The 20,708-nt window shown below is 44.4% G+C and overlaps 1 protein-coding gene and 1 pseudogene across 3 annotated transcripts; both read right to left on the bottom strand.

The window, feature by feature from the left end:
• Positions 1-6,864: 6,864 nt before the first annotated feature.
• LOC101758151 lies at positions 6,865-9,884 on the bottom strand (annotated as a pseudogene).
• Positions 9,885-13,151: 3,267 nt separating this feature from the next.
• On the bottom strand, positions 13,152-19,890 carry LOC101775008 (protein indeterminate-domain 7). 3 transcript variants are annotated; one of them, XR_002677838.1, is made up of 5 exons: positions 18,918-19,890; positions 18,333-18,735; positions 17,080-18,101; positions 16,412-16,464; positions 13,152-13,365 (listed from the first exon to the last, which is right to left on the bottom strand). XR_002677838.1 is itself a non-coding variant. In XM_004969472.4 (3 exons), exons 1-3 carry the CDS (start codon positions 19,075-19,077, stop codon positions 17,240-17,242), a joined length of 1,425 nt encoding a protein of 474 aa, XP_004969529.1. In that variant the 5' UTR covers positions 19,078-19,890; the 3' UTR covers positions 16,583-17,239. The 3 variants fall into 3 exon arrangements, 1 of the variants encoding a protein (XP_004969529.1); XR_215259.4 differs by lacking the exon at positions 16,412-16,464; XM_004969472.4 differs by lacking the exons at positions 13,152-13,365; positions 16,412-16,464 and having other exon boundaries at positions 16,583-18,101.
• Positions 19,891-20,708: the final 818 nt, after the last annotated feature.

The following is a 20,708-nucleotide window of genomic DNA, read 5'->3' as shown; positions in this document are numbered from 1 at the left end:
CGTAACTTGTCGGATATAATGATGTAATATAGTCTTCTGGCTCTATAATTTTCCATTACTATTAGTGTTGATCTAATAATCATTTCTTGATGTCTTATACAGTCCGAATAAGTGTTATTTGTATCTGTTGCCTGTATGATATACCTTAACATTTATAATTACACTCGGCGTATGAATTTGCGGGGTTCCATGGGGAATGGTGTTAACAGGGGTGCTAACTAATCAATGTCGTAGTCCTGATGCTTTTGCTTATGGATTTAGCTGAATGTTCTCACTAGGATTCAGCCTAACTTTAAGGTATGTGAGACCAATTTTTCATAGGTTCATATGTTTCTTGCTCGGATTTTGATTTTTTGAAAAAAAATTTGAGAAATTATGTTGTACGATTTGAGAGGGATAGGAAGCTGAATGTGAGATTTTAGTGCAGCTAAGGGGTACAGATTTCTTATCCTTATTTTTCTATCTTGTATTTAGTAGTTAACACAAGAGCAACAAGCATCTTTGGATGTATAGGTCTGCAAGTTGTCTTTTCTTTCAAATATGTTTTCTCAACCTTTTCATTTCTTCGGTGCTTAAAGTATCATCTTGATTTGGTCCAATGGTACTTGTACATATTATCATTCAAATTCTAACAAACTGAAATTTGTCCAATACATTCAAACCTTATAATTCCTAGAGTACTTACAACTTATTAATTCTAAATTTCCAGCACTTATTGTACCGTAATTCCTATGGAATCTAGGTGTAAGTCCTACATGATTTGGAATTTTTGTACTTACCAGATATCCTAGTTGTACAAAAATACAAGATGATTGGTCCTTATAGTTTTTCTTTTCTTCAGTTTTCATAATTTCACCTTCCTATATTTGCTTTTCTCAATTTCTGCATCAGCTTCATTGCGGTGTGCATATTTAAGAATGCTAATAGGATATGAACAATTTGAAAATAGATTGTACCGCAGATTAGCATATTTAGGTAGTCATTCATTTTATAGAAATTTTTGAATAATTTTCTCTATAGTCTCTCTCCCCCTCTCTCCATTTTCCCTTTCCTGTTCGTCTTCGCAGAAGCAAGAGCTCCAGCAGGTGAGGCTACAGGCTAGGGTTTTAGTGATTTGGTTTTGGTCCCCCCACCCTCCATTGATATGTGTTGATTTCATTCTTATGATTCAGATTAGGTCTCGTTCCCCTAATTTGTCCCTTCATTTCCATCCCGAAAGCACCCAATGCAGTGTGAGGCAATTTCCAGTGTTCAGACTGCTATGTTCTTTTGCAGATTATCATCATACATAGTCTTTTTTGCTAGTATTTGTAGCCTGCTCTGCTCTGTATTTCCACCACCAATTCAATGTGTTGTATACACCTAGGCTCAGACACAGTTAAATCTGTGTTTTTCTTTGATCTATATGTTACTTCGCATTGCCTATGTTATATATACAATTGTTAATTTGGTATTTCCAAACGGTAAGTGCCAGTAAAAATGTATGTGCCAATATGTGGTGATTTTGAGCTGTAAATGTGATATATTAGCAGAACTAGTGGTGTTTATCCTGTGTACGTTATCTATAGTATCTTTTTTAGTTCAATTCATTTCGAACATTCATATATGATGTTCACTAATTTTATTTTGTTTTCTATTTTTTACATAGTGCAAGATGGCTGCAAAGAGACCATTTGGAGTAGCACTGGATGATGGAAGTGAAGGTTTTGATGATGGTTTGTTTGTTGCTGCTGGCCATCTGATCCTATTGTGATTTCACCTTTCACTAACACTTCGGTTTGAGGTAGGTCTCCAAGCAACCTGACATTTCATATTCCCCTTTCATCGTTAATAGGAGTCAAGGAAGCGATTCTTAGGGGTTCATCGATTATTCACACTCTTTGTCTTCCTTCTGATATTTAATTTGCTTGCGGATTTCAATTCCCTTGCCACGAATCGGTAATTGAGGTTAGGACGCAACCGATTCACTATTCTCACTTCATGTTGTGAAGGCATGGTCGTAATTTGATATGAAGTAGTGTTTTGTAACATTTGTTTCACTTGATTTTTGATACACTTGATTCAACCATAGTAGATTTTGGGCGGTTAGGGTTCAAATTTCTCATTTTGGAACTAGATACATGCCTATCAGTTATATTTTCTGCAATTCATGTTCGCTGTACCTCTGTGTGGTTGCTTTGGGTTCCATAATCTTGATTTATAGGTAATCAACTTTAATTATTGGCTGCTTTGTCAAATCCTTGACAATTTGTTATGTGACTTACAAATATCATTGTGCTGCTAGCTATGTAGACTAGGTAAGTTTGACTGCTGGTGTTCCCTACATCATTCTATTTATAGCTATATAGTTTTGCTTTTTGTATTGTGTTCCTATCTCTTCAAAATTTAGCAAGATATATAAACACAGTTCATTAAATTGATGTACAGCTAGGCACTATATCTTTTACAGTGTCAAACTTGTTGTAATTTCTGCAACATGCATATGTAATTTACCTGGACATGCATAGGTCAAGATGAACTTGAAATAAGAGAGTTTTCTTTAGCATTCCGGTTAAAACATCATACACTATATCAATGAAGAATTATAATAACCCTTTTGAAACAATACCAAAGCTATGTCAGACTTAAGAAACAGTTCAATTAATTCACATCCATAATAGAACGATTGATTCAGTTTCTAAAATAAGAAGCCTTTGAAGGAAGAGCGAGTCTATGCCCACAACGAAAGCTGCGGCAAGATTTGATTGGCCGATGGCACCACCCAGTCGCAGTATTGCCTGACATGTCAGGACATGGTCCAGCTCCGAACATTCTACTCTGTTCATATTATGAGTCTTTTATCTTATTTTGGGCTTAATTTTAGTTTTAGGAAAAATAATTCACCTGGATATGTTCTCCAAACTCTCTTGTTGCTTGTTTAGTAATTAATGTTGTTTCTTGCCTTGGGATCTGCAATTTCACAGAATTTTCCAGAGGCAATTCCTACATGTACTGTCTGATACATGTCTGACTTTCCTTTGCTTTGGTAATTCAGATTAATTCTTCTATTTGATTCCAACAAGCCACTGCTTTGTCTGTATTGTTCCTAACATATTTTACAAAAGGTATATCTAAATGACAGTTCATATGTATTGCATATTCATAAGCAATAGAAAAGGCATTGTAGATCTATATGTATGTGAATTATTTTCATACAGGAGTTTTATATCATATATATTTATCATTTGCATATGTACCTTTTCTGTAAAGGGGTCATGCCAAACTCTATAGTTTCATAATGATTACTTTATCTTCTAAATCTCTATGAGCTGACCATAGTGTCATTTAACTGTACTTGAGACAGTTGAGATCAAAGTTTGAGAAGCAAATTTTTTCTACCAGGAAGATACGAACAAGATGTACAGAACAAGTAATTATCTACTTACCTCTTCAATTCTTCTGTCTTTCTTTTTGCCCTCCCATTGGCTTCTTGTCCTTCTAAACTTCTCGTCCTCTTTATCCCCGATCTACTTTTCAGTTTTGGAGATGTGTCGTCTTTCTTCTTCTCGGCAGCCAAGTTTGGTTTTATTTTTCTTTCTATTTTCCGCATTCCCTAGTGTGAAACCCGATGAACCTCTCCGCCTCCTCTATTAACTGGCCACTTTACTGCCTCCATCTGTATTTCTACCTACTCTTCCCTCTGCTGTCCTCATTACCTCTCCACTTTCTCATCTCTACATCTGATATTTCTGCTATTGGTAGAAGCTGGAGAACTCAAGGAGGAGAAACTACAGAGTCCGGAGAACTCGAGGTAGGGTCTCCATTCATTTCTCTTCTTTTGTATATTGACCTAAACATTCATTTTGTTTTGACAACTCTGTAGACTCAGCTTCTTCATTGGATCATCATGTTTCTTTCAATTCTTGCCATGAACTGCACAATTTTTCATGCCTTTTCTCAGTGACTTCCATGTTTATTTATGCACAATATGCATCATTGATGTGTAAATTTCCCTTTTTTTCCTATATATGTCATAAACAGCCAGCCGGTCCAATTCTTACTAGTCCCATTGGCTTGTCTTATTTTTTTTATTTATAAATTCACACTTCTCAATGATTGGGACTAACCCTTTTCTGTCATTTGCATTTTTCATTGCGGTAATTTGGTTCATTTGTGAAATGTGTATTTGGGCGTTTCAGTGACTCCCCAAATTGATTTGTTAATCTACATTCCATAGAAAACAAATCTAAGTTATTTAAGTATTTTGCATGTTTCATTTGGAAAAATTTGGTACATTTGAGAAATTTGTCTTTGGGGGTTTCAGTGACTCCCCAAATTAATTTGTTATCTGCTTTCCATAGAAAAGAAATCTGAGTTATTTGAGTATTTTGAATGTATCATTTGGGAAATTTGGTACATTTGATGAATCTGTCTTTGAGAGTTTGAGTGACTTGTCAAATTAATTTGTTAATGTGCATTCTATAGAAAAGAAATCTGAGTAATTTGAGTAGTTTGCATTTGTACTTCGGGAAATTTGGGTCATTTGAGAAAGTTGTATTTGGGGATTTTAGTGATTCCCTAAAATAATTTGTTAATCTGCATTCATAGAAAAGAAATCTGAGTAATTTGAGTAGTTTGCATCTTCTTTTTTGAAAATTTGGAACATGTGAGGAATTTGTCTATGGGATTTCAGCGACTAACCAAATTAATTTGTTAATCTGCATTGGTTGGTCCCAATTGTTAACAGTCCAATTGTTCCTAGTCACATTGGTTGTTTCCAGAGTTTTGCATTTCTATCCATCTATATGTGAACTTTCATGATGCAGTTTTTCTTGATCTACCATATTTTTTAAATTTCTCAGTATATATTTACTTATCTTTTATATATTACATAACTCTGTTACTATTCTTACTTGAGGCAAAGGGATGTAATTTTTTTCATTTTGCATATGTAATATATATTGCATATCTTGATTCTATGAAAATATGGTAATTTCAAGTGTTGTTGTTCGATGATACTGCTGCATGTAGTCTGTTGATATGCTGCATGCAATATGTTTCATCATGTAGTATGTTTTTAGTTGATTTTTGACTTGAATTTTGTTTGCTCTTCTGTCTAAATCTATGTAAATATAGTATGCTTCTGGTTGGTTAATATCTGAATATGTGTGGTATGGTTGATAGATTTCATATGTATGATTGATTTAGATTTACAACAGATTTTAGATTTGAATTATGTCTACAATTCATTTTTGGGTGAGCAGCTTCTTAGTTTCACTCAAATTCAAATTCTAGTATATAGTTTTTTTGTGTGATTTGGGTGCCCAAATCTCCCATGTGAAGGCAACCAACAAATCACTCAAATCCTATATCTCTAAAGGTTTTGGGTGATTTGAAGAACCAAGTCACTCTGGTGATGATAGACAGATCCTAGGAGTAACCTGTGTGAAGGCCTAGCACAATGGGCCCCATATCCATGTTTACTTTTCGATCTAGGCAAACGTCAACCATTTAGTAGACACACTATGTGAACCGTCTTCTACTTGACAAAAATAAAAGGGAAAGTCCAATTTACACCAACAACAATTACCACGGCAGTTTGATTTTCAACCTTTATTTTTCATTATTATTGCATCGGAAAAATTCAGAATTCTGTCCAAAGCGTAATTGTGACATTGTTAAATTTTCTGTACAGACAAACCGATATCAACTGCCATATTTAGCAATGATAAGATGATTTTGAATACAAGTCCATATTCGGGATCTCTCTTCCCCTTCTAATTAAGGTCCTGCTTGGATCTGATTTTTGGACGATTCTAGTGAAAATAATAGAGTAAATTGGACCAACAAATGCTCTAGTTAAAGAGGATAGAGACCATGTCGTATTCATCTGATCTCGGCTCGTCAGCAATGTGGAGCTGAGGGTGTCGCACAAAGCAGCGTCATTCCTTTTTTTTTCCGAAGGGGCTGGATCCCATGTATTCAATGTAACAAGGCTTGTAAAGAAAACATCCCGGAGGATGTTAAATTTGCAACAAATACCCTAACACACACACTCCAGGAAAGAATGATTACAAGAAGGACCCTGATAAAATTCGAATTTGAAACAGCAGTCCTCAGTTCCTCTTGCAAAGCTCCTGGACGCATATCTTCCTCCTGATCTGCTGGAGACGGGGAAGAAGCACGTAGACCAGGCAACCAGATCAGCCACAACGCCCGACGAGACCTTCAACTTTGAAGCCGCAAAGCATCCCCTCTAGCGCATATTGGCCGTCACCGTTCAATTAATAGGAAGAAGAAAGTTGTCATTTGATGACTTGAATACTCCCTCCATTCCATAGGTCATTTTGGATTTTTCAGATGCATAAATATTATTATACATCTAGATATATAGTAGACATAGGATATAAGTGTATAACAAAGTCTATTAATCTAATAAAGTCAAAATGACCTATAATTTGGAACAGAGGGAGTACCTTGATATTGATATATTGTGGTCTACATCGTGGGGAACACAAAGAATGACTAATATGAAGCTAGCACAGTTTTGAATATTCAGAGACCGTTTCTGAGCTGGTGCGTTCGCATGCTTAACCCGCTATCTGTGTGGTTTTTTCTTTTCCTAATTTTTCTCCTTTCTAAGCGCCAGGCCTCCTGGGCCGTGGACCGTGGTGCTATATTCTATCAGTGGTTGTGACCAACCAATGCACCCACCGCACGCTTATCTTAACGATTATGCATTTTTATTCTTTTTCACATGTTGGTAGTATAAGTTGTGGTTTGTTAAGTTTTTTCCTTAAAAACTTAGTCGATCGAGTTCTTATGAAAAGGTTTTTTTATAAAACTTGGTCGAACCAGCTATTCAGGAAACTTAATTCCAACAAGTTTGTTCTACCAGTAGAAACCAATGGTTTAATTAGAAAAATCGGCTTGCTCTAAGTAAACTTCTAACTTCCTTTGGAAATTGCATATGACAAATAGAACTCCGTCTGGAAAATCCATATCCAAACCTAAAATTGAAAGTTTGAAGATTTCTCTATACCTAGAACGAAACCCGACATCAGGGAACAGGGTCTCCTTTAACCTGCAAAATTATGCCAAGCAAACTAATGCTCCAGTTGAGTAGAGACCATCTCATATCCACCTGACCTCCGCGAACCGAACAAAAAGGCGCCACCAAGCCGCTGCTGTAAGAACAGCAGCACGGCCAGCAACGCCGCTCCGCACGGAACAGCAACGTCCCACGCGACGCCGAACCGATCGTCACGAGGGCTCGCATACACGTTCGACGGTGTCATGCTCGGCGCGTATCCACGGGCCCTGATCGCGTTGTAGACACGGGGCATCCCGCGGACCACGGTGCCGCCGGCGTAGAACCACGGCGAGATGGCTCTCGCCGCCCCGCCGCTCGAGAACGCGTTCATGGCGACCTGGGGAAGAAGGAACGCGTCCAGCGCCAGCCCCGCGGACGACGCGAGGTCCTCCCACATCGTAGCCGGCTCCGGGCCGACGCGGACAGCGAGGGACTCCTCCCGCGCGGCGCGGCGGCTGTTCGACACGTGAAGGGCGACGGTCAGCGCTCCGCCGAGCAGGTATAGCGGCAGGCATACCCAGAGCGCTCTCCTCTCGGCCGCCGCCGCCGTCTCGGCCTTGCTCCGGTCAGCGGCCGATCGCCGGGCTGACCAGGCCAGATGAAGGAGGCGCAGCTGCAGCACGAACGCAATCAGCGTGGGCACCCTCAGTATCGCCTGCCTCGGCTTATACGGCACTTTCCTCTGGAACGGCGTGTACTCGGTTCCCCTGCTGACGAACAGAGCCTCGGAGCCGATCACGAGAGGGGCGACGTAACCCAGGGCCAGGACGACGAGCATGGTGGTGGACGTGGCCGCAGACGCCTCGGGGCTCCTCTTGGCGTGGAGGATCTGCAGCGCCGTGAAGACGCACGGCAGCGTCGTGGAGATCACCAGCATGACGCTCTCCATGTCCATCCGCGAGATCGACTCGGACACCTTCTCGGCGTACATCCCGAACAGGACGATGTCCATCCTGGCGAAGAAGAGAGGATCCGTCCTGGCTCTCAGGCTGCTGATCACCCCTCTTCCATGGCCCTTCGCCTTCGCGTCGAGGGAGGAGAAGCGGACGGTGATCAGGATCTGGCAGTCCGTGGTGGAGCCGCTGAGCTCCTGGCAACCGATCATGCACAGGACGCCCGTGTTAGGGTCGTAGACGCCCTCCGCCGTCACCAGGCGTTCTTCAATAGCAACTGCGGACGTCATGTTAGGACGCATCAGATTCACATGTGGAGGAAGATGGCGTATGTGTATGTCGTAGCTGACGGCCAGCAGCCCGTCCTCCATGTCGGCAGCTGCATGCCGGGAGAAGGAATCGTCGGCGGCTAGCTGATCCCCGTAGACCATCGCCGAGCCGATCGTGACCGGGTGGGCTTCTCCAAGCTCCGAGCCTCCGGTAACGTTATCCATGAAGAAACGGAACTCGAAGTCATGGTAAGTAAAGTTTGCGGCCGGGAAAGGCCCCTTGGCCTTGTTAATGTGGCCTCTCAACACGTCTGCATAATAGCGCTTCTTTGCCTCATCGACCATCGTGTATCTGTACTCCACGTCTGAGAAGTTGCCTCTGTTGCTGTCGAAGTCGATGCTCGACGCCGATACCGCGCCGGCAGCCCCATGGCTGGTGTTCCAAAGCGCGCCGGCGACGATGCTCCGGTCCCGAACCGTCCAATCGGCCGGGAACCAGAAGCCCATCCCGATGTCGCAATCGTCCTCCTCCTGCACCGCCAGGGACGTCGGCCCAGAGCGCAGCACACGGCACGCCCTGAGGCAGAGCGTGCCCAGGGCGGAGTCCCAGCGCCCTTCGGCGACGACCGCCGGCTCCTTCACCATGAAGCCAGGCCGCAGGTGTCCCGCGAGCCACATGTTGGTGCTGTTGGAGAACGTCGCGTACACGTGCACGCCTCATGCCGCGGTACACTGCACCTGGCCGACGTGCATGCGCGGCTCCTGCAGCCGCAGAGGCGGCGCCGGAGAGGTGCTCGACGGCGACGCGCGCGCGCCGCCGCCGCCGTGCTGCAGCTTGTACGAGCTCACGAGCTGCTCCCTGAGATGCACGCACGAGAAGCCGGCGCCTAGGGCCTGGACCGCGCCTCTCACGGTAGAAGACAGCGGCGGGCAGGATGGGGGGTGGCCGTACTTGTACCCGTCGCCTTCGGCGTACGCGACGAGGGTGATGGCGTCGAAGCCAGCGCCGTTGAGCTGGCCGATGACGAAGGTGTCCGAGAGGCTGGGCGGGCTGGGGACGCGGAGGCGGAGCACGGCGTCGGGGAGGTGTTTGGGGGGCCAGCCGTCGTCCTCAGCGTAGGTGCCAGCGCCGAACATGCAAAGCTCGGCGGAGGTGGCAGAGTAGTAGCCGTCGAGGTGGAAGGAGACGGTTTGGACGCCGCCAGAGAATTGATTTCTTCGCCGATGGGCCGCCACGGCGTGGAGGGGCCGGCCGCCGGTGAGGGTTAGCGTGGCGGAGACGTGGATGACGGTGGAGTTGGTGGTGTGTTCGACTTGGAGCGGGAGTAAGGTGAACGAGCGGGGAATATGGAGCAAGCTGTCGTCGTCGCTCTCATCTCTAGCGAAGTGGATGTCTTCGCCGCCAAAGAAGTAGCCGGTGCTGAGCCGGAAGGAGTGGATGAGTGGGAGCGCGTCCTTGCCGGCGTTGTCGTGCTTCGGGGCAGGGGAGGGGATGGTGCAGAGTGGGTTGTCCGTGGCAGAGACTACGGAGGAGAGTGCGCGATGGAGAGAACGAGGAGGAAACAGAGGTGATCGGTGGCCAGGTGGTTGTGATTCTTGGCTGGCGGCGCCATTTTGATCGGGAAGAAGACCGTGGCGGCGAGGTGTGTTTCATCGGAAGCACCCGTGCGGTGCGGTGTTTATAGAGAGACCGTGAAGCGGAGTGGGCTGGCTGCCTAGCTTTGCTGAAGAAGTCCTGTACTCCTGTGCGTGCTGCCTGTGCACCTCAGATTTCGTTCAGTGTACTAGTCTGCCAATGACACGACGTTGTGGTCATATCGTCGCAAGGTCTCGGTCACTAATTTGTACTCACAGCACGCTCTCCACAAACCTTCCAATCGAATCTTCCGTCGACTTGATAATGATCCATTGGCAATAGCCAAGAGGAAAAAATCCACGAATGAAAGCGGAATGAACTCACGGCGATGGAATTCTCTATTTGCTTGCCACGACTAGTCTTATCAGCACATACTCTGCAAAGATTAATAATTTCAAGAGAGAGAAATAACAGAAATTTATTAAAAGGAGATCATAGCTAAAAATCAAAATTATTTATCTTATGATAATGTTGATCTATTAAACATTCTTACACAATACTCGTGTAGATGCTACTTTTTCATCCAATTGTGATAATTTTGATTATTAATTAGGGACTGTTTGATGCTAGGGGCTAAAGTTTAGGCCTTGTCACATCGAACGTTCGGATGCTAATTAGGAGGACTAAAGATGAGCTAATTATAAAACTAATTGCAGAAGTCCTGGGCTAATTCGCGAGACGAATCTATTAAGGCTAATTAATCCATCATTAGCAAATGGTTACTGTAGCACCACATTGTCAAATCATGGACTAATTAGGCTTAATAGATTCGTCTCACGAATTAGTCTCCATCTGTGCAAATAGTTTTATAATTAGATTATGTTTAATACTTCTAATTAGTATCAAACATCCGATCGATATGACAGGGGCTACAGTATAGCTCTGGGAGCCAAACAGGCCCTTACTCTATACAACTTGTGGTGAAACCTGCCTCGGGTGGAGTCCACGACGACCAGTCCTCCTATCAGCACGTACTTTGCAAAGACTAAAATGATCCTAAAAGATATAAATAACAGAAATTTATTAAAAAGAGGTCATAGCTAATAACCAAAATTATTTATCTTGCGCTCTCTCTCATCTATTAAATATTCTTACACAATACTCACATAGACACTACTTATTTTATTCAGTTGTGATAACTCTAGTTATTAATTACTTAATACACTTTTCTATTCACACTCATAGTTTCTTTTTACTATGCATGGCATCTTCCTAAATGTTTGATAAGTGTTTAACTAAATTCTTAGTTTGAGCTATATGTTTAATAGGAAAATAGTATTCACATTGCTTCCTACATACATATAGACATGGTCTGCATAGCCACATATTATGCATATATACTTTATGTTAATATTTTTATATTAACAATGACATAACTAGATAAGTTAGAATCATATGTAGGTGTACTTTGGGATACTTTTTTAATAATGACACATCTATATAATTTAGATTTATCAAGGATTAACTCTAAGTTACTTTTAATAATGATGATGTGGATAATTTAGTTGCAAACTTAGGATATCATTTTAAGTTACTTTGACAGTAGCATATTTGGGTAATTTAGATGGAGTTAGGTGGCTAATTTATATTACTTTTCATAATGGCAGAGATGCAAAATTTATATATGGATTTAGGAATTTACTTTAGACTTTTTTTATAATGACATGTGAGCAATTTTTTAAAAATATAATAGATCCGATAGGTATGATGATCATAATAGCTACGTGTTTCTTATCTTTATGCGAAGTTTATAATTTAATTTTTGCTAGTGCGTATCATGAGGATTTTGATGTCTATTATTGTGATTTGCATTGTTCACTAATTTGACACTTGATCAATCTCTTTTTGGCTTGGGCCAAATACTTTTTCTCGCTGGTCGAGCTTTCTAAAAAAGCGATGCGAGAGCGTATTCTCTTATTTAAGCTTCCTCCCTTCGCTCCCCCCATCGTAGATGGTTCAGCCACACCTTGAGAACTACGACGGGGTTGCTGCTTTCTGTTCCTGAGTTTGCCATTGCATTTCGTTCACTCAAGTAATAAAGAACATGGACTTCAACGGCACAACCGTGCAGGGTGCAGGCTAGCGTGATGACGGCACAATCGGCCAGGAGCAGCCTGTGAGGCTGTGACGCACTGCACAGCTCACCGCCTGGGCTTCTGCATGCAACGCACTCGTCGTACAACGCCAAGCACGGGCACGGTCCCGTGCCTCAGACTCTGCCAGCCGGGCCGGGCAGGGGCCCCTCCACATTCTGCCCCGTCACTGCTTGCTCCCCCCGCCCCCCGGTGCACGGCCAGCCTGCTCCGTTGGTTTGCCGATTCACGTGTGCCACCACGTCCACGCACACACTGGCACACGTGACTACGTGAGCCAGTGAGCCCGCCGATTCGGACCATCCGAATGATCCCGTGCATCGCGCCATCGGTGGCGAACGAATTGAAGGGAACTAACTAGCGACGCACGGCGCGGCGAACGCCGGAGGAGGATCACTGGGGATCGCGGTCGCGGTTCTCAACAGTGCCACCAAATTCCTCCGTCACTCGGACAAGGAGCATGCCGGAAAAATGTTTGCCACATGGTCGCTGCAATTTCATTTGGTTCATCTTTTTCAATGTTGTAATCGGATTCTTAAATTCTGGCGACGCTCAAATCAAAACCTTCCCAAAGCTGACTATTATTGTCTTCCCAAACATCGCTGCCAGGAGCGCGCGCGCACACAAAAGGGAAAACATCTATGATCTATCACTAAGCACAAAACAGTAGCATGCATCCATCCCAAATTACTATTCGTTTTAGCTTTTCTATATACATCACTTCTAATATATATATATGCATATCAAAAGCTATACATCTAGAAAAACTAAAATAAATAGTAATTAAATAGTACTTTTGTTACTGCATATACTTTTGCTTCTACTAGACTACCACACAACAAGAATTGATGGTCCAGCAATTACGAAAATATTTGGGCTAGTAGCAACGATTGGCAACTGTTGTCTCTCCCACGAAAGTTCTATACCTAATCAAGTGAGTTAGTGAAATTTAATATGTGTTCTTTTAATTTGCTTTGTTAATATGCAATATTAATTTGTACCTTATGAGATTACATATGATTGATTAGTCCACTTTGCTAGCAAAACCGTAGTTGTCCCATCACTCATGAATGCTTAGAATCCTCCTATAGGCTATATCAAACCTACTGTTAACTGTTTTGCAATCTAAAAATCGTGGTCTCTAGTTATTCCCGCCCAAGCGCTGATAATAATCACACACAATTTTAATTTCTCGGTTTCACGAAGGAAAACGACACATTTTACTAAAAATGAGCTCATAAAAGTACAACTTATACCATTCTAATAAGCACATGATATGTATTTTTACCGTTCTACTATACCATACCCGGCTGCATTGCATTAGAACCCTGCAATAAAAGGGCTACAGTGGCATGCTGTGATCCATGCTCTTTGTCATGTCATCTCGGCGGCCTACCATGATCTGTACAAACATAGTGCAACACATTAGTGCCCCTGTGCCAGGTTCATTGTTTTACTAAAAAACAATAGTATTCGTACTGCACACCTTCATTATTACTACCTCCGGCCCTTTGTAAAATAGAAAGCGTTTTGTCAAGAGTTATCTCATTTTGAATGCTGGTGCAAAAAAAACTATTTAATTGATCATATGGAAGTCACATCGTGTGTGAAACTGCTTATGTTAGATATTTGAGCATTCTATCATCCAATAAAATGGATCAAAATGTGTCACTGATTATAAAGAGAGGCTAAAAATCAATACAATATGTATTAAATTTTGGTACCTCTGGTACCAAACTTAAATTATAGTTTTGATACATCTTGGTACCTTTTCAATGACTACATGCAAAAAAACTCCAAGATAATTTAAATGCCCACGTTCCTGATAAAATTATTCACGAAGTACCTTTGCAGTCTAGTAACTTTACAGTGCTTTAGTAGATAGAAATTAAGTTTTAATAGTTTGATATAGAAGGAGAGGTCCATTATATACAAACCATATCTACGTCAGTATTTTACATGTTTGAAATCGGTATAGGTCACTATATAGATTTGTCTGGTTGCAATAGATTCAGTGGCGGACCTGGAGTGAAAATTAAAGGGAACCAGACAAACCTTTGCCGGTTCAAGTATTTGGTAATTTGTCCCAATTTTTCGTTGTGCGCACAAGCATACAATAGCTAGTCATGACTATAGTAGTTAATTATGCAACGCCAATGCACAAAAGTAATAGTTTGCAAAAATGATCAATATACCTTATTCATTTCAATTTGACTGCACGATTCTTCACTATATTGAAATCATCAATAATTGAATATGTCGTGACCTTCATTGCAATCTCTCTATCAATATAGAGTAGCAGGCAATCTTTTAAAAATTCACCTTCCATTTTGTTTCATAGCCTAGTCTTAACCAATTCCATTGCAGAAAATGTGCGTCGGAGTTGAAACTACAAATGAAAAAAGAAATATTACTACTTGATGTTGTAATTTCCGCTTACAATGGTTTAAGTTGCAGGAGGAACATCAGAAGCAGGAGGGTCAGCCATGATGTTGCCCTCCATTGCAGCCACGCCGTCGTGGCCACCGGCTTGCCCGTCGTCAATAGTGCAATGGCACTGCAAGATTCCGGCAGACCGCAGGTGGCAGGTGACTGGCGTCAGGCGAGGTTTTGGCAGCGTCAGCGTGTCGTGGGATTGGAATGAAACGTCGCGTGATTTAGGTGATTAGGTATGTGAACAGGCACCTGACCACCAGTCTGTGTGTGTACGTGCATTGTTGGACAGTTAATTGGGCTTGGCCCTGCGATCTTTGGGCTGCTGAGTGCTGATATGGTCTACGGGCTGACAATTGACAAGGGGTAGTAGAATTTTTTTGGGCTGCTGAGTGCTGACATGATCTATGGGCTGACAATTGATAAGGGGTAGTAGATTTTTTTGTTGGGGGAGGCCATGGCCCCCACCGCAACCACACCCCCCCCCCTTCCACCACTAAATAGATTTTACTCTTGTAAATATAACACTGAACCTCAGTTTACTCTTGTACCACAAGAAGTCTCAAAGAGAGGTGGGGCATGGTTCCACCTGTCATTGGGACATCCAAGGCTAAAATAGCAAATGGAGGTTTGACCATATGGTATTTTTTTGCAAAATCACCATTTTGGCTGGAGGTGTAGACAGTTTAGCACAACAGAATAATTATCCCTACACTCAGTCTTAGCGTAAAGATGGCATGATCATGACTCCGATCCGTTTTCGTCATTAAAACTAGGTAAAATGGACAAAATTGGTCCTAAAAAACAAGCATCTAAAACCTATCAACCTACTGCAGATGTTTTCAGTAATGATATTTAAAATAACCAAGGAAAGGTAATTAATACTCCCTCGTTTTCTTATGTAAAGCATATTAAGATTTGAATTAGTTTATCTTAGAATATATACATTATTAATTGTTACAAATCAATATCATATTAAAGATATGTGAAACACAAATCTCGTGATATAACTTTTAGACATTATCATGCGCACAATGACTAACGAAAATATTTGACTAATTGTGTCAAAAGTTATATTTTCTACTTTTTCCAATTTCTAATACGTCCTACATAGAGAAAAGGATGGAGTAACTACTAATATAATATTAGGTAGCTAAGAGCATCTTCAGCAGTCTTCCAATAAATGTTTCCCAATAACTAGTTAATAGGGATATCTCAATATCACTTTCATAGTTATTGGGAGAGTTGCTTTTATAGTTTCCCAATAATCTTATCCCAATCCAACTACCGTATTGGGAGAGTCACAACTCCTCCTTTATTTAGGGAGAGTTGGGGTGAATTATTGGGTTGTTCCAATAATTATTGGGAAAATGGAAAGGTAAAGGGAGACTCCTGGAGCACTATTTTCTTATCAACTCTCCTAATATGGTAGTTGGATTGGGGAAAGGGAGACCGCTGGAGATGCTCTAATAAGTGGCTACAATGTGCTCTTTCTAAACATTACATCTGATTGGCAATGACAGAAAATTGTGTCCATAACTCAAATAAGAGAGTTTCCGCTATACTAGTATGGTGTGGCTAGAAATCAAGAATTAATAAAGGAACGGGAAACAATAGGATAACTAACTTTGATTTTCAGAATTGGTACTCAGTTGTACTAGCATGGTGAAACTAACACCATAAAATATGGCATGCATTGCATCCTGGGTGTAGATATGGTGGATGTGCGCATATTTATACAAAATATGTTAAATATCATGTGCCCAGTAATATAATTTTAGTGAAAATTGTTGGGAAGGTTGGGTCCCTTCTAGTAAACAAACTACTAGCAGTAAAACACCCACAAATGGCAGAGCGCCAAACCCCCAAAGTAAGACCTACAACTTAGTTTTCTGAAATTTGATGGAGGAAAATTCAGATCATATGACAAGATTGGAAACAAAACTATTAGAATATTAGCTACACTTTGCTAAAGTTGCAAGCGAGAGAAAAGCACCACACGCACATACACTTACTCCTCCAATATTCTTTCTCATCATTCCACCCGGCATCCAGCATGGAATAATCCCTGCCCATGACCAATAGGTCCAATACCAACAAAACCATGTCACGGGTGAACAGTAGCCAGCACTGCCCAGTACGTGGACTGATTGCACGACACAGTACACAGACAGGCTAGGCGCGCATATGTAGTATCAATAAAATAAATCGCGGCCAAGTAGGCCACATTTGTCTTGTAGACAATAGAATGCACCTACAAGTAGTCTGGTGGTCTACAGTCCATACACAAGGACTCAGTTCATTCACACAATCTACTGTACTCTCCCAAGTCATGTCACCAAATAAACATTGGATTTTAAAAAGAAAACCATCTAAAAAAAGTTTACTATGTTCGTTCTAGGCATGTAAAAATGTAGTACGGATGCAATGGAAAATTAGCAAAAGTGATGATGATGGATCCATGCATGCATTATTACTGTCACATAGCTATATATTGGTTTCCCCTTGATTCGATCTCTTCTCCAACCACCTAAAAAAACCCAAATAAACTACAGACTCCCTGCGTGCTGCTATACCGTCATCATCCATCCAGAGTTTGGAAGGTTGATGGCTTGCATGATCAAGTTGCAAGGCCATGAGACCATGAGATGATATGGTGAACAGAAGCAAAAGATGAGCTTACCCGACTCAAAAGGCATGGTGCACCGGCCGCCCTAGCTAGCTTTGGTTCTGCACTGCAGCAGCTGCGATCAGATGAGAGGGTGTGGTGACGGATGATGAGGACTGGTGCGAGGAAGAAGAAAGTAGCTGGCCGGAAGGGTAGCTAGCTAGCGAGAGCTTAGCTATGGCCTATGGCTTCCCATGCCGTGCGATGGCTCGTTGCTGCTTTGCTGTTGATGCTGCTGCGCATGCGCCTGTGTATGCTGCTGCGGTTCGTAGCAGTTCATGTTGGCGTTGGCGGCGACGGCGCCCATGCACGAGGAGTCGAAGCCGGCGAGGCCGAGGATGTCGCGGTGTGAGAGGGCGCGAAGGCCCAGGAAGTCCCTCGTCATGGCGTCGACTCCACCTCCCCCGCCGCCATCGCCGCCACCACCCTCGCTGCTGCGGCCGTGGGAGGCGGTTCTCGCGAGGCCGCCCATGACGCCGCCCGCCGGCTGCTGCGCGTTCAGGCCAGGGAGGACGAGCCCGAAGGCGGCGCTGCCCGGCGCGCTCGTTGCGGGGCCCGCCATCTGTGTGTAGTGCGCGCCCGCTCCCGCGGCGCCGGCGCCGCCGATGGTGGCGCCCATCTGCGCCGCCTTCAGCAGCAGCGCCGTGGCCGACAGGTGCGCCGACGCGGCGGGCAGGTGCGGCGGCAGCGCGGACGTGGCCGAGCTCTGGCTCTGCGTGGCGGCGGCGTTGCAGAGCGGCTGCAGCAGCGGGTGGTCGTAGGGCATCGCCGGCCACGGCGGCATCTCCGTCTTCATGGCGTAGTTATTGCAGTGCTGCTGCTGCGCTTGCGGCGGCTGCATGACCTCCTGGTGGTGTTGCTCCTGCGGCGCGGCGAGGTCCTGGACCTGGTGCTGCATCACCTGCGGCGCCGGCGGCGAGAAGAGCAGCGGGTGGTGGTGCGCCGTCGCGGGAGCCATGGCGTTGAGGCCGATGGCTTTGGCGCTCTCCTCGGTGAGCGCGTCGCAGAAGGCGCGGTGCGTGATGAAGCTGTCCCGCCTGCATGGGATGCAATAGAAGAAGAGAATCAAATCTTTACCCTCCTGCAGCGCGGATCAGAGGTCAGAAGCAAAAAGTAAATGAGACAGCTAAAGGCAAAAGTTTCCTCCCTCCCGTTTCATCTTGTTCGCATGTCATGGGCTCATGGCTATGCTATGCAATATTGCAATGCAACGCTGCCTTGTGTGACGGCCTGACGGGGGTTGAAGAGAAAGAAAGAAAGAGCCGGACCTGGAGAAGACGGTGCCGCAGTCGCACTTGTACTCCCTGGTGCCGCAGATCTTGGAGTGCGCCTTCCAGTCGGAGTGCACGGCGTACTTCTTGGAGCACTTGTCGCACTTCCACTTCTTCTCGCCGTGCTTGCGGAAGAAGTGCTTCTTGATGCCGGTGAGGTCGCCCAGCGCGCGGCCGGGGTCGTGGTGCACGCACGACGCCTCCGGGCACACGTACACCTTCTTCCGCGGCGCATCCTTGCCGGCGCCACGCTGCTTGAGCTTCCACGGCAGGTTGTGGCCGCGCCGGTGGAGCTGCAGGTTCTGGTCGCGCTGGAACCCCTTGCCGCAGATCTCGCACACGAACCGGTTCGTTGCCATCAGCGTCGCCGGCGACAGCGCCACCACCTCCGCGTCGGGGTCTGCAATTTGATCGATTCCGCCATCCAGCCATGCAAGAAGATGCGACTGATCAGATCAGTGGGTTTAATTCTTGGATGGAGCTAGCCCATCAAGCTAGCATCAACAAGAATTATTATTGACTCGTGAATGAATCAATTGGAAGGGGAAAGGAAGATCATCTATCATCTCATCGTCCACCTACCGGGGTTTCCTGGGAGGCTCCGCTTGCGCTTGTTGCCGGAGGCCGGCGGAGGAGGAGGCGCGGTGGGCCCGCCGCCGGAGGCGGAGGAGGTGAGGTTGGACATGCTGCTGTCCTGATCCGTGGCTTCTGCTCGATCCTGCAGGAGCTCCTGCTGGAACATAAGTGAGCTGAACCTTTGCCTGATCTTGCCCTCGTACTTGTATAATTGGGTGTATCCGTGTATGTGTATATAACACTATCTTGTTGAAACTATGCTGCTGAAACTGAAGGAGCGAGTGGCAATAAATCGTGATGAGGAATGTGCTATCTGCTGTCTGAGAGGGATTTAACTCATTGAGAACGGAGGAGGAGGATGGGGGATGGACCAAGCCGTCGGACAAGGGGGTATGTAGAGATGCTCAAACTGCTGATGAGACGAGGTCTCGTCGGCACTCGGCACGAGCAGGCTCCCAGGCAGCTCAGGGAATAACGAGGAACAGCAAGCAACACAGGAATCAAGGAGGCGCAGGGGACAAAACGATGGGGGAAACTGAAACTGGGTGGTCAATGATCGGAAACCAATTGCAGATTCTTTCTATCATTCCTCTCTCTCTCTCTCTCTCTCTCTCTCTCTCTCTCTCTCTCTCTCTCTCTCTCTCTCTCTCTCTCTCTCTCTCTCTCTCGTGGCTTCTTGCTCTCTCTCTCTCTCCCCACTCCTCTGTGCTGTGCAGCGGCAGCAGCAGATGGCCACAGCTGTCTATCTATCTAGAGCTGGCAGAGCATAGCCGTGCAGCGCGCAGGGAGGGAAGGCTATAGAGAGAGGAGGAGGAGGAGGAGGAGGCAGCAGCAGCAGCCGCCATGGCCGCGGCCGCCGAGGACATGGGAGGGAAGAGGAACAGTATCAGCGGAGAAGCGAAGGGGAAGGAGGTCAATGGCACCAAAACCGACCCGATCGAGCTTTATCTGCCGCTCACTTAAGGCCGGGAGGACTGGAGGAGATAGAGATAAAAAGGCTCAGCAGCTTAGCCCTCCTTCCATGCATGCTTGCCCTCTCGAGGAAATAAAGTGAAAAAAATACAAACAAAAAAGAAGACTTTTCTTTCTCTCTTTAAGCAATCAAAATCAATGTACATTCTACAACGGAGAACGAATGGTTAGCACAAATCGGTAAGTACAATTTTCTTTCGGTAACACTGGTGGTCTAGGAGACTAGGACAGTGAGTGTATGAGCTCAGAGATGAGGAGCACGCTGCACAAGCAAGCGTGCACAGGTGCACTTGTCCACCAGTTTCGCTGGTTTCCACCACCCACACTGCCAGCAGGCGGCGGTAGCCCGGTAGCAAATGGCAATGCTACAATGATGGTGATCTTTCTTCTCTTGTCTCCTTACAAATGTGGTAGATACTACTCCCAGTCCCAGGCTACTCTCTCTTTCTCTCTCCGATCAGCCCCATTTTGTTTATGTACCCTTTGCGTCACCTACCTAGTTGGTACATCATAGCTATACATCTCTCTCTCTACAGGGAAATACACAGATTTTATCACTGCCTTGTTTTTCCCCACACTAGTTTTGAAATACTCCCTCCGTTCCCATTCCAACTTTTTTGAGAGTCAAAGCATCTCAAATTTGATCAAATTTATACAATAAAGTACTAACATTCATGTTACCAAATAAGTAGTATTAGTTTCTTCATTAAATATATTTTCATAGTATATCTATTCGGTGTTATAAACCTCTGTGATTCTCTCTATAATTTTGATCAAGCATAAAATGATTTGACTCTTCAAAAAAGTTAGAATAAGGTAGAATAA

This window comes from Setaria italica, chromosome V, assembly GCF_000263155.2.
Source record: "Setaria italica strain Yugu1 chromosome V, Setaria_italica_v2.0, whole genome shotgun sequence".
NCBI classification, from domain to species: domain Eukaryota; kingdom Viridiplantae; phylum Streptophyta; class Magnoliopsida; order Poales; family Poaceae; genus Setaria; species Setaria italica.
Note: the sequence above shows the minus strand (reverse complement) of the source record. Positions and strands in the feature narration are given on the sequence as shown.

Coding starts and splice junctions, on each gene's coding strand:
- LOC101775008 (XM_004969472.4), bottom strand. CDS start 19,077: ATGTTCCAGCAGGAGCTCCTGCAGGATCGAGCAGAAGCCACGGATCAG. Junction 18,736..18,917: donor GAGCCTCCCAGGAAACCCCG/GTAGGTGGACGA, acceptor ATCAAATTGCAG/ACCCCGACGCGGAGGTGGTG. Junction 18,102..18,332: donor TGCGGCACCGTCTTCTCCAG/GTCCGGCTCTTT, acceptor CATCCCATGCAG/GCGGGACAGCTTCATCACGC.